The sequence below is a fragment of the Carassius carassius genome, chromosome 33 (genome assembly GCF_963082965.1).
Source record: "Carassius carassius chromosome 33, fCarCar2.1, whole genome shotgun sequence".
Lineage (NCBI taxonomy): Eukaryota > Metazoa > Chordata > Actinopteri > Cypriniformes > Cyprinidae > Carassius > Carassius carassius.
The window spans coordinates 16,540,746-16,560,256 of record NC_081787.1 but is presented as its reverse complement, the minus strand read 5'-3'; the positions used below and the strand labels follow the sequence as shown (position 1 = coordinate 16,560,256).

At 38.0% G+C, this 19,511-nt stretch overlaps 1 protein-coding gene across 5 annotated transcripts in view; it reads right to left on the bottom strand.

The window, feature by feature from the left end:
- The window catches only part of LOC132113853 (transcription factor COE3-like), a 97,072-nt gene that overhangs the window by 64,097 nt on the left and 13,464 nt on the right, over nt 1-19,511 (bottom strand). For all 5 annotated transcript variants that reach the window (XM_059521877.1, XM_059521879.1, XM_059521881.1 and 2 more), the window contains exons 3-6: nt 18,980-19,043; nt 17,760-17,815; nt 15,267-15,340; nt 9,871-9,939 (exon numbers count right to left, since the gene is read on the bottom strand). In XM_059521877.1, the coding sequence (XP_059377860.1) occupies nt 9,871-9,939; nt 15,267-15,340; nt 17,760-17,815; nt 18,980-19,043 (263 nt within the window). The remainder of the gene's footprint in view (nt 1-9,870; nt 9,940-15,266; nt 15,341-17,759; nt 17,816-18,979; nt 19,044-19,511) is intronic.

Here is a 19,511-nt window from a genome sequence, read left to right as displayed (position 1 = left end):
CACATACGTACTGTAGATGTGTGTGAGGTTTAAACTATGGGGTCTTACTAACAACAACAAAACATCAAATATACATGATCCTCTGGCTCTAGAGATCTATGTCAGCTGCACATAACACAACAAAGGCCGACCCAGACAAACCCCAATACAATAAACTACACCGCCACAACTCAGACACAAGCCAGGCTCCATCAAAAGCAATTCCTGCACTCGGAAAAGCTCTCTATGTAATGGTGGACACTAATTAGTGGTGTTTACTAAGGCACTTAAGGCAAACACCACTATTACAATTGCTCATACTTACTTCTAACCAAGTAATAAATGTACTGGTTGTGCTACAAACACTTCAAATGATGTGTGCCTTTTTTCTTTTTTTTTCTTTTTTTGAGGATGGGTGTGCTATTATTTTTCTAAGCATTTAGATTTACGGTTTTTATATGGCATACAAATAAAACATATCATAGACTTTTAGAGCAGGTAAAGAGGTACACTCTAGTAAGTAATCAACCATAACACAATAGTAACTGCATAGCAATGCCTTCTAAATGTTTACAACACCAGTTTTACAACCATGAATCACTCACTGAATCACTAAAATATTAAAGGTAAATTACATGTCAATTGTTGTCTATAAATTATTAAATACACCACTGTTAACACTTTTATTTAGCAAAGATACAATTGATTAAAAGTGACAGTAAAGAGTTTCGAAATGTTATAAAAGATTTATATTCCAACAAAAACTTTATTTTGAACTTTCTATTCATCAAAAAATATTATAAAAAGATATATAAATATATAACAAGTGCTAAGCATCTCTCGGGGAACTCCTTCAAGACTGTTGGAAGACCATTTCAGGTGACTACCTCTTGAAGCTCATCAAGAGAATGCCAAGAGTGTGCAAAGCAGTAATCAAAGCAAAAGGTGGCTACTTTGAAGAACCTAGAATATGACATATTTTCAGTTGTTTCACACTTTTTTGTTATGTATATAATTCCATATATAATTCCACATGTGTTAATTCATAGTTTTGATGCCTACAGTGTGAATCTACAATTTTCACAGTCATAAAAATAAAGAAAACTCTTTGAATGAGAAGGTGTGTCCAAACTTTTGGTCTGTACTGTATATATAAATATATAAATTCAGCTTAGCCATCACATGAATAATTGACATTTTAAAATATATTTAAATTGTAATACTATTTCAAAATATCACTGTTTTTACTGTATTTTCCATCAAATAAATGGGACTTTGGTGAACATAAGAAACTTCTTTCAAAAACATAAAAAAAATGTTTTACTGACCACAAACGTTCAGATGATACTGAAACTGTGGTTTTGTTTTGTAATTTAATTCTAGTTGGCTGATTTTAACCGATATAAAGAAATTTATGTTTTGAATAACAATACAAGTCAACCTAGCAGTTCACAGAAACATTGTAACATCTCAGTGGGAGGATCTGTGTGTGTGTGTGTGTGTGTGTGTGTGTGTGTGTGTGTGTGTGTGTGTGTGTGTGTGTGTGTGTGTGTGTGTGTGTGTGTGTGTGTGTGTGTGTGTGTGTGTGTTTGTGTGCATGTTTGAGATTATGTAACGGTCAGTCCCTAAAGCAGTCTCCTGTGGCTGGCTACTACACTGCCATGGTCACCCACATCAGATTTATGGATCTTTATATAGAAATCAATACCCTCTTAATCTGCTCCCCTTTCTCCCTCAAATCTCTTCTGGCCTCCACCCCTCCCCCTCTTCCTTTCTGCCTCCGTTTCCATTTCTCTACCTGCCTCCATCCAGCCCCTGCCTTTCTCTCTCGTTTGCCCTCCACCACCTGTACCCTCATCCACACCATCACTTCTGTCCTCCACACCCCTCTTTCTTGGTCTCTGTTTCTTTCTCTGCTTATATGCTGGTCTGGGCATGTCAAGGCCAGATTGCATCCTTAGACAGTGAGAGACCCAGAGGACATAGGGAGGAAAGAAAAAAGAAAGCATAGATGGAGTGGTAGAGAATAAATCGCACTCATTCAAAACCACATCAAGGACGTTCTATACCACTGTGGTTCCTGCTGTTCAGCTGTGTGGGATTTCAGAGGTGAGGTTGACTAGATTTGGATCTGCAGAGTTCAGCTCACAAATCACTCCCTGATCCTGAACTCTAGAGGTGGAAAGCTATCTTTCTTCTGCTTTTGCTACTGTTTACTGTATTTTTATTGTGATATGTTTAACTGCATAACACTTAAAAGTTGTTTCCTAATCATAGAGAACCTGACAAAACAAAAACAAGAGATAACATTTTCTGTCGGTCCATTGGGTTCTGTTTTTGGCCCAGTGGGCTGGTTAGGTTACAGTATATTCTCAATAGGCAAAAATCCCACTCCAAACAGTTCTATATTAGCATTAAACTGAGTTTACAAGACATTTTATTTTTACAATGTGTCATTTCAGAGTGAAAAAAAGATATACAATGACAAAAAATGCAGAGAGAGAGAGAGAGAGAGAAAGAGAGAATAAATGAATATTGAATGATGAAAAAATACTTGATATACTTAAATATTCAAAGTGAAATTGGAGGGGGGGGGGGGTTACTTTAAGTGTAGACAAAAAAAAAGTTGCATCTGTACAAGCCATGACATAAAACTAAAATGCTTACTAAAATGACAAGAACCTAAAAAAAGGCATATATATACCATGATTTAGATTTAAGATGCACATGCATTCTGTATTTAAAACAATACTTATATATGAGCACCTCTCAAGAACATCTGCAGTTTGATTGGACCATGACCTGCACAGAGCCCCACGCTAATATGGATCTCTGTGGGGTGACAGGACTGCTCTACCCTTTCAGCAGCTTAAGGAGGAGCATGAAAACCCCCTTCACATCTGCTAGCCAGAATCAGAACCATGGATAGAGACACATCAATGAAGCATGGCACAATGATGCAAAGCAGCAGGGCCTCGTTAGGACTGTTTTTAATTGCAAAGACATTTGTGTAACTAAGGTAAGAAGGGGTAAAATCATTAGAGAGTAAATAGAAAGTAACTTGGACGTATTGGATATTAAACTTTACAAATATGATCAAATATTTGTTGCTATAGTTTGTTAATATATATATATATATTTTATACTGTAAAAATCCTATGTAAAAAAAACAACTGTTAATTGGTTAACATCTTCCCTGTATGGTAAAAGCTATAATAAATCTAATGGCATTGTATGTAATTGTGTTCATTTACAGTTAATTTCCAAAAGTTTTAAACTGAACAGAATTCCCTGTGTAACACTTCACATTTGGTTTTTTTTTTAATTTAAATAATTATATTACTTGTTTTTTCTTTTTTTTTTTATCCGTGCACATTAAGGATTTTTTTTTTTTTGCATCATATATTCTTAAATTAATGTTCCTTGCATTATTTTAGTGATATGTTTGCTACCATGATCGTAAATGTTTCTATGTGGATGACACATGTGCATCTTCTATATACAGTATTAGTATTTTTATATCGATTTTTAATAGTAATTAATTTGAAATAGAACAAAATGCATAAAAAAAATTAATTGGAAAAATGCAAAAGACATTCTATCAGGAAAAACCTACAACAAAAATTTGGGTAAAGCTATCTGAGAGTACATAGAACATTATCTGGATGTGTTAGATACTGAAATTTACTAATTTACAAAAAAAAAAAAGAATTTTTTTTTTGTTGTTCTTGCTTAAGACAATGAACAAGTCAAATATCAGGACATCCGATGAGAACAAAAAAAAACTCAATAAAAATAATGCACAATAAATACAGTAAATAAATCTAGATAAGATTTATTTACTGTAAGACAGTAGATAGGCTGGACATATTTGATATTTAAACTTTTGCATTTTATCAAATATTAGTAGCTGTTATATGAATCATTACAATGATTTTAAACAAAATGCAAAGCATAATTATTAGATTTTAGTCTGAAATCATATACAGTACCCAACTCTGGCATCAGAATATGGGTTAGACTCTTGAGTTCAGGCCCAGTTCACAATATCCCAGACAAGTCAACATGATCTTAGTCAATACTGGGGCGTGGCTAAGAGGGCCCCTGACTGTGTTTACTTTCCCAGATTACACCGCACCCAGCACTCCTTCTTTGAGGCCCGCAGGAGGCAGCGATATGTCGACAGAGGGATAAGGAAGATGCGATCGATAGCTTTTCCCTCACAGAGGGGTACCAAGGGATAATGCTAGCATTAGTGACAGGCACTGGAGGGGTGGATTTAGCTGCAACACTTCCATGCTTGCTGGAGGGATGAGATCAGATTCCCATGACCCCAAAAACGCTCTGCCATTCAGTGGAAGGAGGAGATGCTCACCTGGATGTTTGGAGAATCTCGCTCCGAGCATCTAACAGCATCCCTAAAGAAGCTGCATGAAATCCCGCATAATGGTGCAAGAACTGACAGATGTGTAGTTGTTGTTTTGTTTGAGTTCTTCCTACTTCTATTCCTGCCTTTCTGCTTCTCTCTTTCTCCATCAGAGTGGGCCCTCAGGTGCACATCCATCCCTGCAGGGCCCGGGGCCATTCTGCAGGCTGTGACTAAGCCTGGGCCTAATGTTGTCTGCCCCACAGGCTCCTAGATACATCTCACCTCAGCCTCTGGATGCAAACACCACACTTTCCCCATAGAGAGCAGTAAACAGGCACTACAGATGCCTCTCGCTTTGCTATAACTCCTGCCAGCCTCACCGACTGCTTTGTCTGTTTTTAAGTGAATAGAAGTGTAGCCCTTTTGCACAAAGCTCTTTGAATGTAAAAAAAAAAAAAATGTTAGCAGCAAAGAAGAACCAAAATAGGTATGTTTCACAACAAAAATAGCACACTGAAAAATAAACTTGTTACCTATTTCTACATGATCTGACCATTAAAATTACTTTAGTTGCTGTAACTGTAATGTAGTGAATAGTTTTAATTTCAGGTGACCCTGAAGTAAGGAAAAAATTGTAGCTTGATGCACAAAATGACAACTTTATAAGTAAGGACATGGATATTTGTCAAGGCCTTTTCAGGCACTGGCTCAAGCCATAATAGCCATATTTTTTAATATGCTGTGTGAAGTTAAAAGTACTTTTAAAACACTAACAATACATAACTTTCAACAAATCATTAAGAACTGCTGAGTGGTTGTTATAATCTAATTCACATTTATGATCCATGTATTAGCCAGGACGATGTGGTTTATAATGTGTTCACCAATTTTTCAGATAATTTTTACACCCTCATATTCAGTCAAATAATAAAAAAGAATGAAAATTAAACCTTAAAAAAATGAAAAGGTCCAGATACAGTGAGTTAACCTTTTGTTGAAGGCTTCTGTGCAGCAGAGGGGGAGACTGTAACAGAGCCGAGAGGGAAGGTGCTTGTGGTTGTGCGGCTTTCTATTTGCAGGCCTGGCTGTGTAGCTGGTGTAGCACGAGTTGAAACGGATAGCCCACATGAAAGAGGAGAGGTCTACAGCACAAACAGCGACTGCCATATTTCCCTTCAATCCTCTCAGTCGGCCACTCAAGGTCATCATTGTGTTACGATTAAGATAAAAAAACATGTTTGCATTAGGTTGTGGCTGCGAGATTAGTGCTGAAATTGTCAGATATGATATGCATCAGAGTCCTTGCCCAAAACATACTGGGCTATGGTGCTTCTGAGGGTGGTATGGGTTCGAATTAGGCCCGCAACACCTCATTATCCCATTCTCCCATCATTTCCTGTCATCTCTATATTCACTATATGAAAAAAAGCACAAAAACATAAAATCATTTAGAGTGTAGGCTGAAAATGGCTCAATAGATTCAGGGTTAATGAGAGATGACCATTTTAAAATCGCTATGGGAACTTTATGCTCCACATCGTCATGGCGACTGGCCTCATTTCACCTGCATCTGTCAGTGTTTTTATTAGAGTGCCACCACCAGGCTACAGCCGTGCCACAGCAGAATGCTCAAAAATCACTCTTTCTTTCTAGTGCTGTTTTCATACTCTTGTTTCTTCTTCTTCATTCCACATAAGTGTGTATGAGAAATGAATGGGGGCAAGATGGGTCCCCCTGTGAGGGACAGGATATACTAAATTATTGAACCTGCCAAACGGGCCACATGCCCCTACAACAGACCATGATCATTTCAATTTCACACATAAAACACAAACATACACACGCAATAATATATACCTGTATAACAAACAGACCTAGCATGAATCCAACCTAAAACACTTGAACAATAACTGGCAAACCCATTGCATTTTACCAATGCCGGATGGGAGAAGTGCTATTGGTTAAAGTTTCATTTGGTATTAATACAGAAACAACACACTTCACCTTTAAAGGGATAGTTCTTTTAAAAAATTAAATTCTGACATCATTTACTCGCCCCAAAGTTGTTTCTTTCTTGCTGCTGAACACAAAAGAAGATTCTTAAGAATGTTGGTAACCAAACAGTTGATGGTAGCCACTGACTGAAATGACATGGGAAAAAATACTATGGAAGTTAATGGCTACCATCAGCTGACATTCTTCAAAATATATTTATTTGGTGTTCAGTGGAAGAAAGAAACTCATAAAGGTTTGGAACAAGTGTAGTATGAGTAAGAGTGAATGACAGAATTTAAATTTTGGGCAAACTATTCCTTTAGGAAGCGTTGTTATATAATAATATAAAGCTGCTTTTGTGATGGCTAAAAGTGACTGCAAATTATTATTCTAAAAATGATTAATCAATAAAATATTTTCATCACTCTTCTTGATATTCCACATTAAAGCACATTAAACACTTCCCAGGCCTGAGTGTATAATGCCATACATGTACAGTATGTCTGTAATGTATCTCTAACACACACTTACATAAAATCTGCCTCTTTAACACCCTTCTGACTCATCTCCACTTCCAAGAGCTCATCATTTTTTCAATTTTACCCAGGCTGCCCAGTAATGTCCTTCTTTTATTGCAAATCTATACTATTAATCTGGCCGGCACCGATGGGCGCGCAGCTCGATCAATAGAACGTGATTGCTAGGAAGAGTCCAGAGAGGCTGATAACCAAAAACCAGCAGCCACCCCCACAGGGTTAAGCTCTGACATAAACATGCACATATATGTACAACCACACACAGCTCTAACGCATACAAACAGTCAAACAAAGGGTTAAGATTGAGTAGCACTCATGCACATTTGTACAGTATATACACATGCAGACATAATCCTTTACAAACAGTCAACTATAGGGCTAAGTTCTGACATAAGCACACAAATAAATAATCAAGCAAAGGGAAGGACCGTTAGTAAAAAAGCTTCTATTTTGTACTATTAATATTTTGACATATTAATATAATAGTTTTACATATATATTAGTTGCTTTTTTATTTTTGTTTTCATTTATTTATGTTTTATTTCAATATAAATATATTTAATAATGTTTATATTTATTAAAAAAAAAGATGTAAATAAAATACTTTCAAAAATATCTATTATTATTACCCTTAAAAAATTTAAACCCAATGCATTGTTTATTTCCTTTAAAAAGTTTTTTTTTTTTTTCAAGATTTCCAATGTTGTCCCAGACTTTTGGGTCTCACTGTACATAAAACAATATAACACTTAACACACACATCTCAAGAAGCCTTTATTTTCATTTTCACACATCTACTGATCTATGCCATACAGGACCTTCATGAAAACATGCTTTTCTGATATAGACACAAGAGGAGAGACACTTTGTGATAACAGACATTGAGCAGAGGTCAGGAAGGTCACGTGGAAATGCATGTTAACCCTTATCTATGGTCTAATTTCAATGCTTTACTCCTTGTGCATGACTCAAAATGAAAAGCATAGAAGCGAATTATGACGATCATGCTTGAGGCTGGATGGGAGGGAGGCAAAAGGAGGTAATTAGACCAAACTCCCCCCATCCTGCTATAAGCACTTACAGCACTGCACAATTTATTGCCCAACTAAGAGAACTCTCTGGACGATCTAATTGCAATATTAGCTTGTACTAACACCTGTTTTAAAGCTTGCACAGCGATATTTCACCTTACTCTTGACTGAGTAATTCTTGATCTGCAAATGGCATGTAATGCTTCCCAGTTTGTGTAAGTAAAGGGGTCATGAGATATGACCCCTGACCTTTCTGACCCATACTTAACCCCTAACTAAGTGGACTCGAGAATAGACATTTACGAAACTGGAATGAGACAGGAAGTGACTGTGTCACCGTAATTACCTTATTTCCTGTGACAACCAATAATGGGCCGAAATCAAAAAGAATCAAGTGAAGCTCTTTATTTGTTGTTGTTTATTGTCCCCATTAGCGGTAAACATCAAGATCGATGGGACAAAATTGATGAGACCAGACTAACGGAGAGGCAGGCGTGAAAAATGTTTCCTTCCAATGCCACCAGGTCTGGTTGTGTTAATGCAAGTGTGCGCGTTCAAGGCCTCTTATTTGTGATGCATGGGGCTGCACAGCCATGCACAGCAGGTCTTGATTTACAGGGCAGATCTATGCTTGAAACAAAGGTAGAGATTGTGGAGGGCAGGATGAATGGCCGTCATTAAGTCTTTTACAGTGACGGGCGCTACAGCTGATTTTCATGGTGGACCGGCGGCCGTCCCTTGCGCCAAACTGATTTATCTGTTGGTTTAAGGAGCTCAGGGCGGCACTCCTATAAATACTGCCCATCTTAATAGGCACTAAAATGCAGTCGTATGGACCGGTCTGTCTTAAATCACATGCATCACATAAACACTTTAAAATGGGTTTTGGTCAGCGTAATGAGGCACACACACACACACACGCTAGACATCAGCGATTCAGACCCCACGTAGCGCCTTTCATTCCGGCTACTCCCAGAGGAAACATTTCAGACGGCAATATCAGCCTCATTGTAGAGAGATGAAAAATTCAAACGCTCTCGCGCACTCTTTTGTCGTATTTTGTCACGCATTTGATGGTTTTCTCACCCCGTCAGTTGTTAGTAAATTGGCATTATTGGTAGTTTGTTGGCTGGTGCATCTGCTATAATGCCAGCAGGGTTTTGTCATTTACTGAGCAGCTAAATAATGGTACATTCCATAAACGACACCAATAGCAGGAAAAGGTGACATCATCTCTGCAGGTTCGGACCTTACACCAATCAGATGCACTCCATGGCAGCTAGAGGTGAGAAGATTTCGTGTGTGGTTGTGCGTACATGCTTTTGTAAGTGTGTGTGTGTGTGTGTGTGTGTGTGTGTGTGTGTGTGTGTGGAGAAAGAGGGTGGGTCACTGATTTCCGGCTCCCTTGACTTCTGTCCGCTGGATACGCTCCAAGGCCAGTCTAACGAGCCAACATGGATTTGGTAATGACCCCTGTGCCCTAGGATGACACTCTCACTGCTGTCCTATTTGGAAGTGCACACTCTCTCACAAAATCACATCCACTTCATTCCAGTCATTACAGAGCCTCCCTACAGACGCTTTTAGCGGGTAGAACTCCAGTCAGCAGGGTAAAGAGTTTGAGAGATGGTACTGAGAACAGAATAAGCAGTTAGCAGTCTTAAAACTAAAAACATGTAGCATTAACCCATGGGAAAAAAGCAAAATTGATGGGAATTATGCTATATATTCAATATCTCTAAATCCCAGATGTGGTTGCTGCGAGAGCTGCATTTTTCAAGAGGAGCAAGTCTACACACACTGTCTTTCGCTCACTTGGCGGCAAAGCTGATTATGTCCTGTTGTGGGATGCGGGATTTGCCAATCCCCAAAACTGAACATTAATAAAATATCCAGATGCCTGTAGATGCAGACGTCTTTCCATTTTGGAGGGCAAGAGGAAGATAGAAGATGCTCTTACCTGTCGATGATGACAGGATCAGATGGCGTCTCATTTCGGTTCCCGCAGCTCTTCTTGTCACAACACCGGCTGAAATGGATAAAAGACATAAGTTACAGGTCTATTTAATAGGTTTGGATCGATATTGGAATGTTTTTGGGTTTAATATTGGCAACTGCTACCTCTGTACTGTTTGCAATATATAAAGATATCGATCTCTCTCTTTTTACTTTTTTATTTACATAATTTTGTATATGTATATATTCATTTATGTTTACTATTGTTTTAGAGAGCAACACAGTATTAAACTGTATCTTTAGTCAAGAAGCTTGATGTTTGGTTAGATTTTATAAATACAGAATTTGAAAGTGACTTGAATTGGAACCAAAGAGAAAGGACAAAAAAGTGCCCAATGACCCCAGAATTATGTATGTGTACAAAAAAAAAGAGTTCTGAGATTTGCTTTCATGCTTCGAAGAAAAGCTCTGCTGTTTTCTTTAAAAGATAGGGATGGAGCTATGTGGTGACCGGCAAGTCTTTCTCAAGCTGGTGGCTGCCTGACAGGTCGCCCTCTTTCTCCTCTTGCCCCGTGCTCCAGCTGGGCTGGGCCCCCGCCAAGGTCACTCAGCCAGCCTCTGACAGTTTGGACAGCACCCAGAGTAGTCCTGGTGCAGCGGCTCTCTCCCAAATGCTCCTCTCCAACACTGTCATCACCTCTGCCCTTGCCCATGCCCTCGCCCCAGGCTGGCATCTCATCTGATGGCATGTGGTTCCCCTAAACACATCCCGCCTACCACAATCACCCCTTGCCAATCAAACTGGTGAGGCCACTGGTGTCACCTGCTTTGTGAAAATGGTACCAATTAAATTTAATCTCATCAGTTTGAAATTAAATCAGTCATCAGTCAGAATAGAAATATTTTTGCAGTAGTGTTTCCTGCAGGACTGAGTTCTCACAGCGAGAGACACGGATACCCCTAAGAAATCTGGACTATCACTATAATAAATAATTCTAGTACATACTATATTATTACATGTAAACATTATAATACAATATATTTAAGTAAAAATATTTAAATTAATAACACATATAATTTATATTCCTTTAACATAATATATGTTTTTGAAGGTATTTTTATGAATAATGATTAAGCATAATCCAAATTAATCATGAAGAAGCGTGGATCCTGAACTGCAGAGCGGGAGACGCCGAGTTGCAGTATCTATTCCATTTTTCTCTACACAGTCTTATGAAATGATGAAAAAATCATTACCCTCGACTAAGATTAGCTAAGCAATAACTTCAAATCATATTGTATGGATTTTTCCGACCACTAAGACTCCTGATATATTCATCCTACTTGCTTCATGCTGTCATGCATTAGATTGCCATTTGACAAATAATCCTCACTTAGAGCCACTGAATGCAAAACGATCTGACTTTATGAATCATTTATCACATTGTATGATCTTTAAGAACATAAAAAAAACATGTACTGTTCGTTGTTTTCCTGTCCTTTGTGTGTGTGACTGTTGCCATAGAGTGCGTCACTATAATTTATTCCCCCAGCTACTTGGAACCATTAGCAAACTTCCAGGAGACCAATTAGCATTGGAAACCCAATGGTGAGGCTGTGGTGACAACCTCCTCAAACTGCGAAAGAAATGTTATAAACAAACTGGACCCCAGGAGCACAGCCAGGTCCGGAGGGAGTCCCGGTACCCGTTCGCAAAAACAAACCTTGGCGGGGCGTCCGTAATGTGGCCTTAATGGCATTCCCTCCAGGGTCTGAGCAGGCTAGCCCTGGCTTGGCTAATGATGAAGGGCCAGAACCACGAAAACAAATGCGGCTCCTCCAACCTCAAACCCCTAAAATGAGCACAAGACAAGCTGTTCTCCTGTACAGAGGCACCGGCTCTGGTCGCGCCTACTGATTAGTCATAGATTGGAGAAACGATGCTTTAAGAGCTACCTACTCAGCTTGCTATCTCTACTGTGGCCCTCTCTAGTCTTTCTGAAAGACCTCTGGTATCCTGAAGTAGATTCACTCAAAAACTAGAAAGGTGGGTTTATCGAATGAGGGCACAATATCAGAGTGGAGCTTATATAAAAAACAGCATTCAAAGCTTCCCTGGGGAGTCTTAAGACTAACATCAGATAGACTGGAACATGCTGAATGAGTAAGATAAGACATGAAAAGATAGAGAAGGACAGAGAAAATGGATGTCAATAGAGGGCTTGTTTTCAAAGGGCAAGTGCTGTAATTACCCAGCCAGGCACAGAGAGGATGCAGCCAGGGCTAATCATATGCACCAGGCTGCCTGACTGGAGGGTGAGAGCCGATGGGAGAGCTCTCCAACACAACATCCTCATCCAGACTGGCAGACAGAGACCAGTCCATGCCCACTGTGCACTGTGCGCCATGATTTTGTAGCTGCACCATGCCAATTAACCACTGCCTCAATTGGAGACTCTGAAGTGCCAGTTTCAAGTCATTGGGATGAGTGGGAAGGACCTTGAATGGTTAAAGGCAGACCAAGTCCAGTCCCATGATAAATTAATTCCTATAGTACATTATAGAGCACACATTATAGAGTTAATTATCCTTAATTAAATTTTAATTCAAATTATTTTTAAAGGGACTTTTTTTTTAACCCATAAAAAATTCACTGTTATTTGTATGGTATAAAAGTACATTTAATCAACCCATTAACTTATAGTCGTATTCCTAAAACATTACTTGAAAATGTATTACCTCTTATTAAATTAAAACTAACATAAAAAGATAGATTGACAGAGATTGACAACTGACAGAAACATTTTAATAAATAGTAATAATAAAAATTCATTTAAAATTCTTTCTGGTAATATACACTGGCATATTGTATATAATAATTTTGTAAACATTTTATATACATTATTGGTAACACTTTAGAATAGGTAACACTTGTTAACTATTAACTACGACATTTCAATAAATTCTTAATTTGCTGCTTATTAATAGTTAGTAAGATACAGTAGTTGTTAGGTTTAGGTATTGGGTAGGATTAGGGATGTAGAATAAGGTCAAATAGAATAAGGCATTAATATGTTCTTAATTAGCACTAATACGTGGCTAATAATCTAGTAATATGCATGCTAATAAGCAACTAATAGGTGTTACCTATTCTAAAGTGTTACCAAATTATTTCTCCCGAATATAAGTTAATTTTGAATGGTTTCCAATTGAGATGACTGTTAGCAGATGGTGTGGTTACAATGTCTATGGCAAAATTGGCAATGCTAACCAGCCAAATCTGCAACAACACTCCATAAAGTTCCTTGTGACTGTAAGTATGATGTTCACATGGCAAAATTGTAACTCTGCTTACAAGAGATACAAGTCAAAGTCGTTTGCTAAGATCATTTACCACAAAAAGGAAATGATCTCCAAAACTAGCCCTATTTATTAAAACTGAAAGGGACCAGGACACTCATCCTCACATCTGGGACAAGAACATTAAGTTTGCTTTGAGCAGCTGCTGTGCTTTCTGTCTGTTGATGGGTGTTGCAGGTGAGACAGACTCCGCCAGGGCCCTGATAAAGAGTTATATCACCTGGGAGTGAGAGACAGGGGAAATATCTCTCATCTTGCTCTCATTAGCGAATGGAAACACACCATTCATCAGGGGAGGCAGTTAATAATCACACTCAATCACATAATGACCAACTCAAACTGAGCCATCATTATGGAAATGGAACCTGAATCGAAATCATCTCAGAGAAAGCCCGGTTCCTTGAGGAAGAAAATTGCACAGAGTACCATCCAGTGCTGTGTGGTGTAAATAGGTGAGTTTTCTGGAAGTGATGATGTCCACTTTATAGGGTGAAGCATTTGTGATTTATGTAGCGCTGGCGGCAGCCAGATGGAATCACTTCTGTGATGAACATAATTAGCAAAGTCCATCTCAATGATTCGAAATGTGTTAAAATTCCCATCAACACTTTAATAACTCAACAGGCTCCCCATAATAATTGACTGTCTCTGTTCTTGGCAAATCTCTGTCAGAGCAAAGCAAAGAACATTAGCATTAAATATAAAAAATATTGGACGAGAAGTGATTTGGTAGACTTTTTTTCTTCTAGCCAGATAGAGTGTTGCAGGAATTATGTATTTATTAAAGCCAAAATCAGAGCACTTCTGGGTCCACTGTCCGAACGTCATTGGGTTTTTTAAATGGGTTTTTGGTTAAATGCCTGAAATATGGTCTTTGGTTAACACAAGCTTAAGATGTTTTCAAGTTTTATTCTACAACATACACTATACCAGTATTAACCCTTTACTTGTGTTGAAAAAGACAAAAACAAGTGGCTAAATGGAACTACAGAGGTTGTTGGGGACAATAAATGTCATCAAACCGAACATGAAAACTCATCTACGCACTATCCCATTTTTACTGCCTCACTGTGTTTATAATTACATTCTTGCAAACTATTCTAACTCAAACTAAAATAGCTGTCAGCTTATGATGGTAATATTGAAGTCATCCAACTATGGTGTAGTTTGTTTATAGTCTACGTTTGGCTTTTTACATTTGGCAACTGTATTTAGCCTTTTAAAACTCATAAAAGCTGTGTCCATTTGTGAAGATTATCATGACGAACAAAACGTGTAAAAATCATAAACATTTGTTGGTCACAGAACCTATTTTCTGCAATAATCCAAAAGCCAATGGAAAAATCTTATTGGTTTTTTTCCGAGGGAGCCGGAGTTATGCTAACTTTAGGGTTGGCCTACAAAAATATATAATCACTGCTACACTATATTGGAGGATTTGCATCTCCCGCCGGCCCTCAGGTGCCCAATGAAGCCCAATCATTTCTCCTCACTACATTATTAACTCTAAGTTTGCCCCCCGTTACCCAAGACACCAGCATCTGGGCCCCCTTAACTTCCTCGACCCCCCAGCACTGCTTCACTACAGATCCTCACCCACCTCCAGTGGCCATCAGGCAAAAATTCATGGACAGTACACCTCTATCCAGGCCTCCAGCCATGTAAGCCCAATGTGAACCCATAATTACACTGCATTAAGGTCAGTGTAATGAGGAAAGCCCTGTAGGACTTCACGGTGGAGCGGGAAGAATCGAGTAGGCCCACCTATGCAACCCTGAGATACACCCGTGAGCTGAACTCCCAAAACATATGTTAATATTCTTCTAAAGCCTCTCTCACATAGTGATACTATGTGAGGTGAAATAGATTTTTTTTATGTTAAATAATAAAAAAGGAATTAATAAGGCATTAAAATATACTTCAAAAACTGCATGTTACATTGTCTTCAATATGTTAGTGCTCCGAATATGAACAGAGCTGTGTTTGTTATAGAAGTCTCAGGTTGTTCTTATAAGAAATGAGAGGTAAATATGAACTGACCTGCACATGATCTCATGGGTGAGGAGAACACGACACATCTCTGGGTTTTTGTCTTGGCCTTCATATAGGATTGGCTAAAAAGAAGAAAGAGAGACAAATTCATGCTTTCCACAATTATTGTTTAGGGGGAAAAAAGTTAATTTAATGCAATGTGACAACTTGCCCCAGTAGTGCTTTGAATGTCTACTGGTCAAAAGTTTGGGGTTGGTAAGATTTGTAAATGTTTTTGAAAGACGTTTCACTAACACTGCATTTATTTCATTAAAAAAAAAAATACAAATAAAAATTAAATAAAAATAACACTGTGAAATATTACAATTTAAAAAAAGTTTTCTATTTGAATATAATTTAAAATGTAATTTATTTGTGTGATGGCAGTGCTCAATTTTCAATAGACATTACTCCAATCTTCAGTGTCACATGATGATTATTTGTAACATTATAAATGTCTTTGTTGTCACATTTGATCAATTTATTCAGTCCTCTTGTTTTGTGACTTTGCCGAATTCCTTTTTTAGCTCATCCTGAAACCAGTGATTGCTCAAGATGTTCAGGATGCTGACACCTGGTCATTAGTCATGTTTTTGGTTCGAAGCATGCTGACAACTTTAACATATGCTAAAAGCTAAATCTGGTTAACGGCGGCTGGATGTATGCAGCAATCTGAGGGGGATCCAGACTCTGCTGGGGCTCATGTGGAGTAACAATCTTTCCGTTCTCCCCATCAGCATCCAGCCCGAGCAGCCAGATGGTCAGCCAGGCCCCAAAAGAGAGGCTTCCTCCCAGGCATCCCTCATCGGGCTGTCATGCCTGGCCTGGATGACGGATGATCGGTGCATATCAAGAAAGTTAAAGGACCCCTCCTTCCAACCAGATTTCATCGCCATCACCAGTGAAGATGAATCCATCATAAACACACACACATAATCACAACATAATCCACCTCAAACTATCCTCCATATTACTCGACTCTGGTCTGCCGGCCAGACAGGGTTGACCCAACGCCCTAGGGAACAATACTTTTAGTATAACGACCACTTCTACATTATTGATCTATCTCTCTGCTGCCTATGAAAGTCTCTTCCTCTTCATCACCATCCTCAATTTTTGTCAAGGGGGGAGGGGGTCAGGAGGTGGATCGGCTCGATATTTATATATCATCGTTCTTGATTCACTGGCGCCAAGGTAGTGGCCCCACCCTGGTTTTTCAAGCACATCTGACTCCAGCGATATGGAATAGTGTTACAACTCTTCCATGAACTCCAAACACGCTCTTTCCTGGTACCTTAATTAAGTCATCCCACCTTACAAGAAATATTTCAATTAGCAGTACAAAACTATTTAGCCAAATTAATTTTGTGGAAACGTTCAAATTGGAGGCGGCTTAACTCAACCAAGATCCTTCTCTCTCATTCTCAGTTAGAAGAAAAACGGGTTGCTCTCGATCGATGTTCGCAGCTTCGTTGTTGATGCGCATATGTAAAGCCTGTGTGCGCGGATAGGGTGGGGGATTTTACAGGCGCGCACAACTACAGCCCTTTTTTTTCGTCGGGAGGATTATTGTCTCCAGCGTGTCGGCTCTGCAGCTACATTAAGGCCTATTGATTGGTCTCCAGGGTTGATGCTTTGTCAAAGAACTGGTTGCCATATTGATCTGAGAAAGGCTGACACACAGTGACAGTGGGACCTGCTGGGCTAAGGAAAAGATAGGAAATACAAAGACCGGGGGGGTGGGGGTTGTTGAAATCTGGTCCATTTCATGACGGAATGAAGAACGCAGGTGCAGGACTGAGTTGAGAGTATGAGAGGCATCTCTAATGGGACTTTTATTTGTGCGTGGGGTCCATCACATGCACTTTTAGTCAAGTCAAATTCATTTATTATTTATTTATTATTTATTTTATTATGATATCTTCATAATATATATTCTCATTTAGCAGATTACAGCTGGGTGATAATATAGTTTACATTTTGAGAAGATACAAGCCTTCAAGCAGTTGAGATTTGCTATATAGTATACATTGCTTTACATGAATATATGTATCCAATAAAGTAGGAAGTACTATATATTCAACTTTATATAAAGACCTGGGTGATAATATAGTTACATTTTGAGATTTGCTATATTGCTACATTGCATATATCACTTTTTGTGGTTATACTGTATGTACGTGTATAAAATTAGACATAATTGTATATCAAACTTTATATAAAGAGCTGGGTAATACAGTTACATTTTGTGACAAAATAAATATATACAAATATTAATATACAATGACAATATAACAATCAAGCAGTTGAGATTTATGATGGTGTATATACTTAGAGTATAGACGTAGGTGTACAAAACTTTATTAATATTATTAATTTGTTAACTCATTTTAGTTATGTGTTTGTTAAGTGGTTATATTTACACTTTATACATTTTCTGAGTGGAACTTTCTGAGTGGAAAAGAATTTGAAAGAAAATAATTAATCTTAAACCGTACTCACCTGTTTAGTCATGGAATCTATTAATCGAACAAACAGATCCTGTTCTGTCCTGATACCTGGAGGTTTAAAATAGAATAAAAATGTGTCAGATACAAAAACATTCATCTCTTAAACATTTTTTTTCCTATGCTCTGCATATAATAAAATCCAGCTCAGTTGCATAATAAAATAAATAAATAAATCATATGTGCCATATTTCAACACAAATACTAGTAGAATCAAGTGTGTGTTCAAATTAAAAGGCTCTTTGAGCAAACAGCCAGTACCAAACGCAAAGCCCAATTGTTTTGAAAAGTCTACATAAAGGGACTCATTTCTTATGGAATACTTGGAAATTAATTTGTTTTATTATTCTTTTCCCTACAGTGCGTTTATGCGCATTCTGTTATGCTTGTCATGTTGACTGAGCTATTCCGTTAACACTTCTTAGCAAAAACAAACTCAGCTCAACTTCTGAGTTGTTCTATTATTTATGATTTCCCCGTCTTAAAGTGTGAGAGTTCACTTTTCTCCTGCCCTGCTGTCTGGTGGATGACAGAAAATCCACATCTACAGACAAATCATTCACCACTAGCTGTTATCATTAGAGCAGGAGTAGAGAAGGGTCTTGAACTGAGACTTTGGCTCCAACTCTTCTTATAGCACACATGTTTAGCCACACTTTATGAAAATTTTAATTTTAAATTTTCAAGGTGGCATTTAAATGTATGTTAAAGGAATAGCTCACTTAATTTATTCACCCTCATGTTGTAACAAACCCTAACTGAATGCATCAGTCAGATTCATGAACAAATGAATATTCAGCATCATTACTCCATGCTTCAGTGTTACACTATCATTCAGAAATAATTCTAATATACTGATATAAACAATTTAAACATTAACAATGACAAGTGCAACAGCACCTACTCTTAATTAATGTAGCCAGTCTGTGTGTACTTTACTAAGAACTAAGAGCTCAAATGAAGCTTTGTTGGGTGAGTAGCGTGGAATGACATTAGACATGAGCGTAAACTGTGAAAGGGTGGCAAATGTGTTCAACAGCATGAACTCCTCTCAGGGTAAACAGATGGAGCTCTCAAATACTCTCCCAGATGTGATGAGACAAGTTGGATGATTGTGGTTACATATCGTTTACAGTTGGCCCCGCTCTGCCTTGCAATATGTCTTTGTTATTGATGGGATATGGAAAGGGTTTGCAGGAGCAGTACGGGTCTCACCGTTGCTGTAGAGAAGCTGTAACCTGTAGTGGATGCCATTGTTGGTCTTCTCGCCATTGTATTCCTAAAAGAATACACAAGCAAGTAGAACATGAAAAATGTTTGAAAAAGAAATTGTCATCTATTAAAACACTGACCATCAAGACAGGTAACCTCAGCATGATGACCTTCAGACCTGTATTGTGACTCACTGCTGGAAATGACTCTGCTAATTATGGGACCAATGTCCTGTCAATACTTTGCGAAAAAACTATTTTATTTATTTGGGTTTGACTACCCATTTTTCTATATAGTTTTTCTATACATCTTTACACCAGTCATCAGTTTGGGGTCAGTAATCATTTTTAATGTTTTTAAAAGAAGTCTCTAATGCCCTAACAAGACTGCATTTATTTGATTTTAAAAACAATACAATTGTAGAGTAATTCAGCAATAATGTTAAATATTATTACAATTTACAATAGCTATTTTCAATCATAAAGTATTTTAAAATCTAATTTATTCCTGTGATGCAAAGCTGAATTTTCAGCAT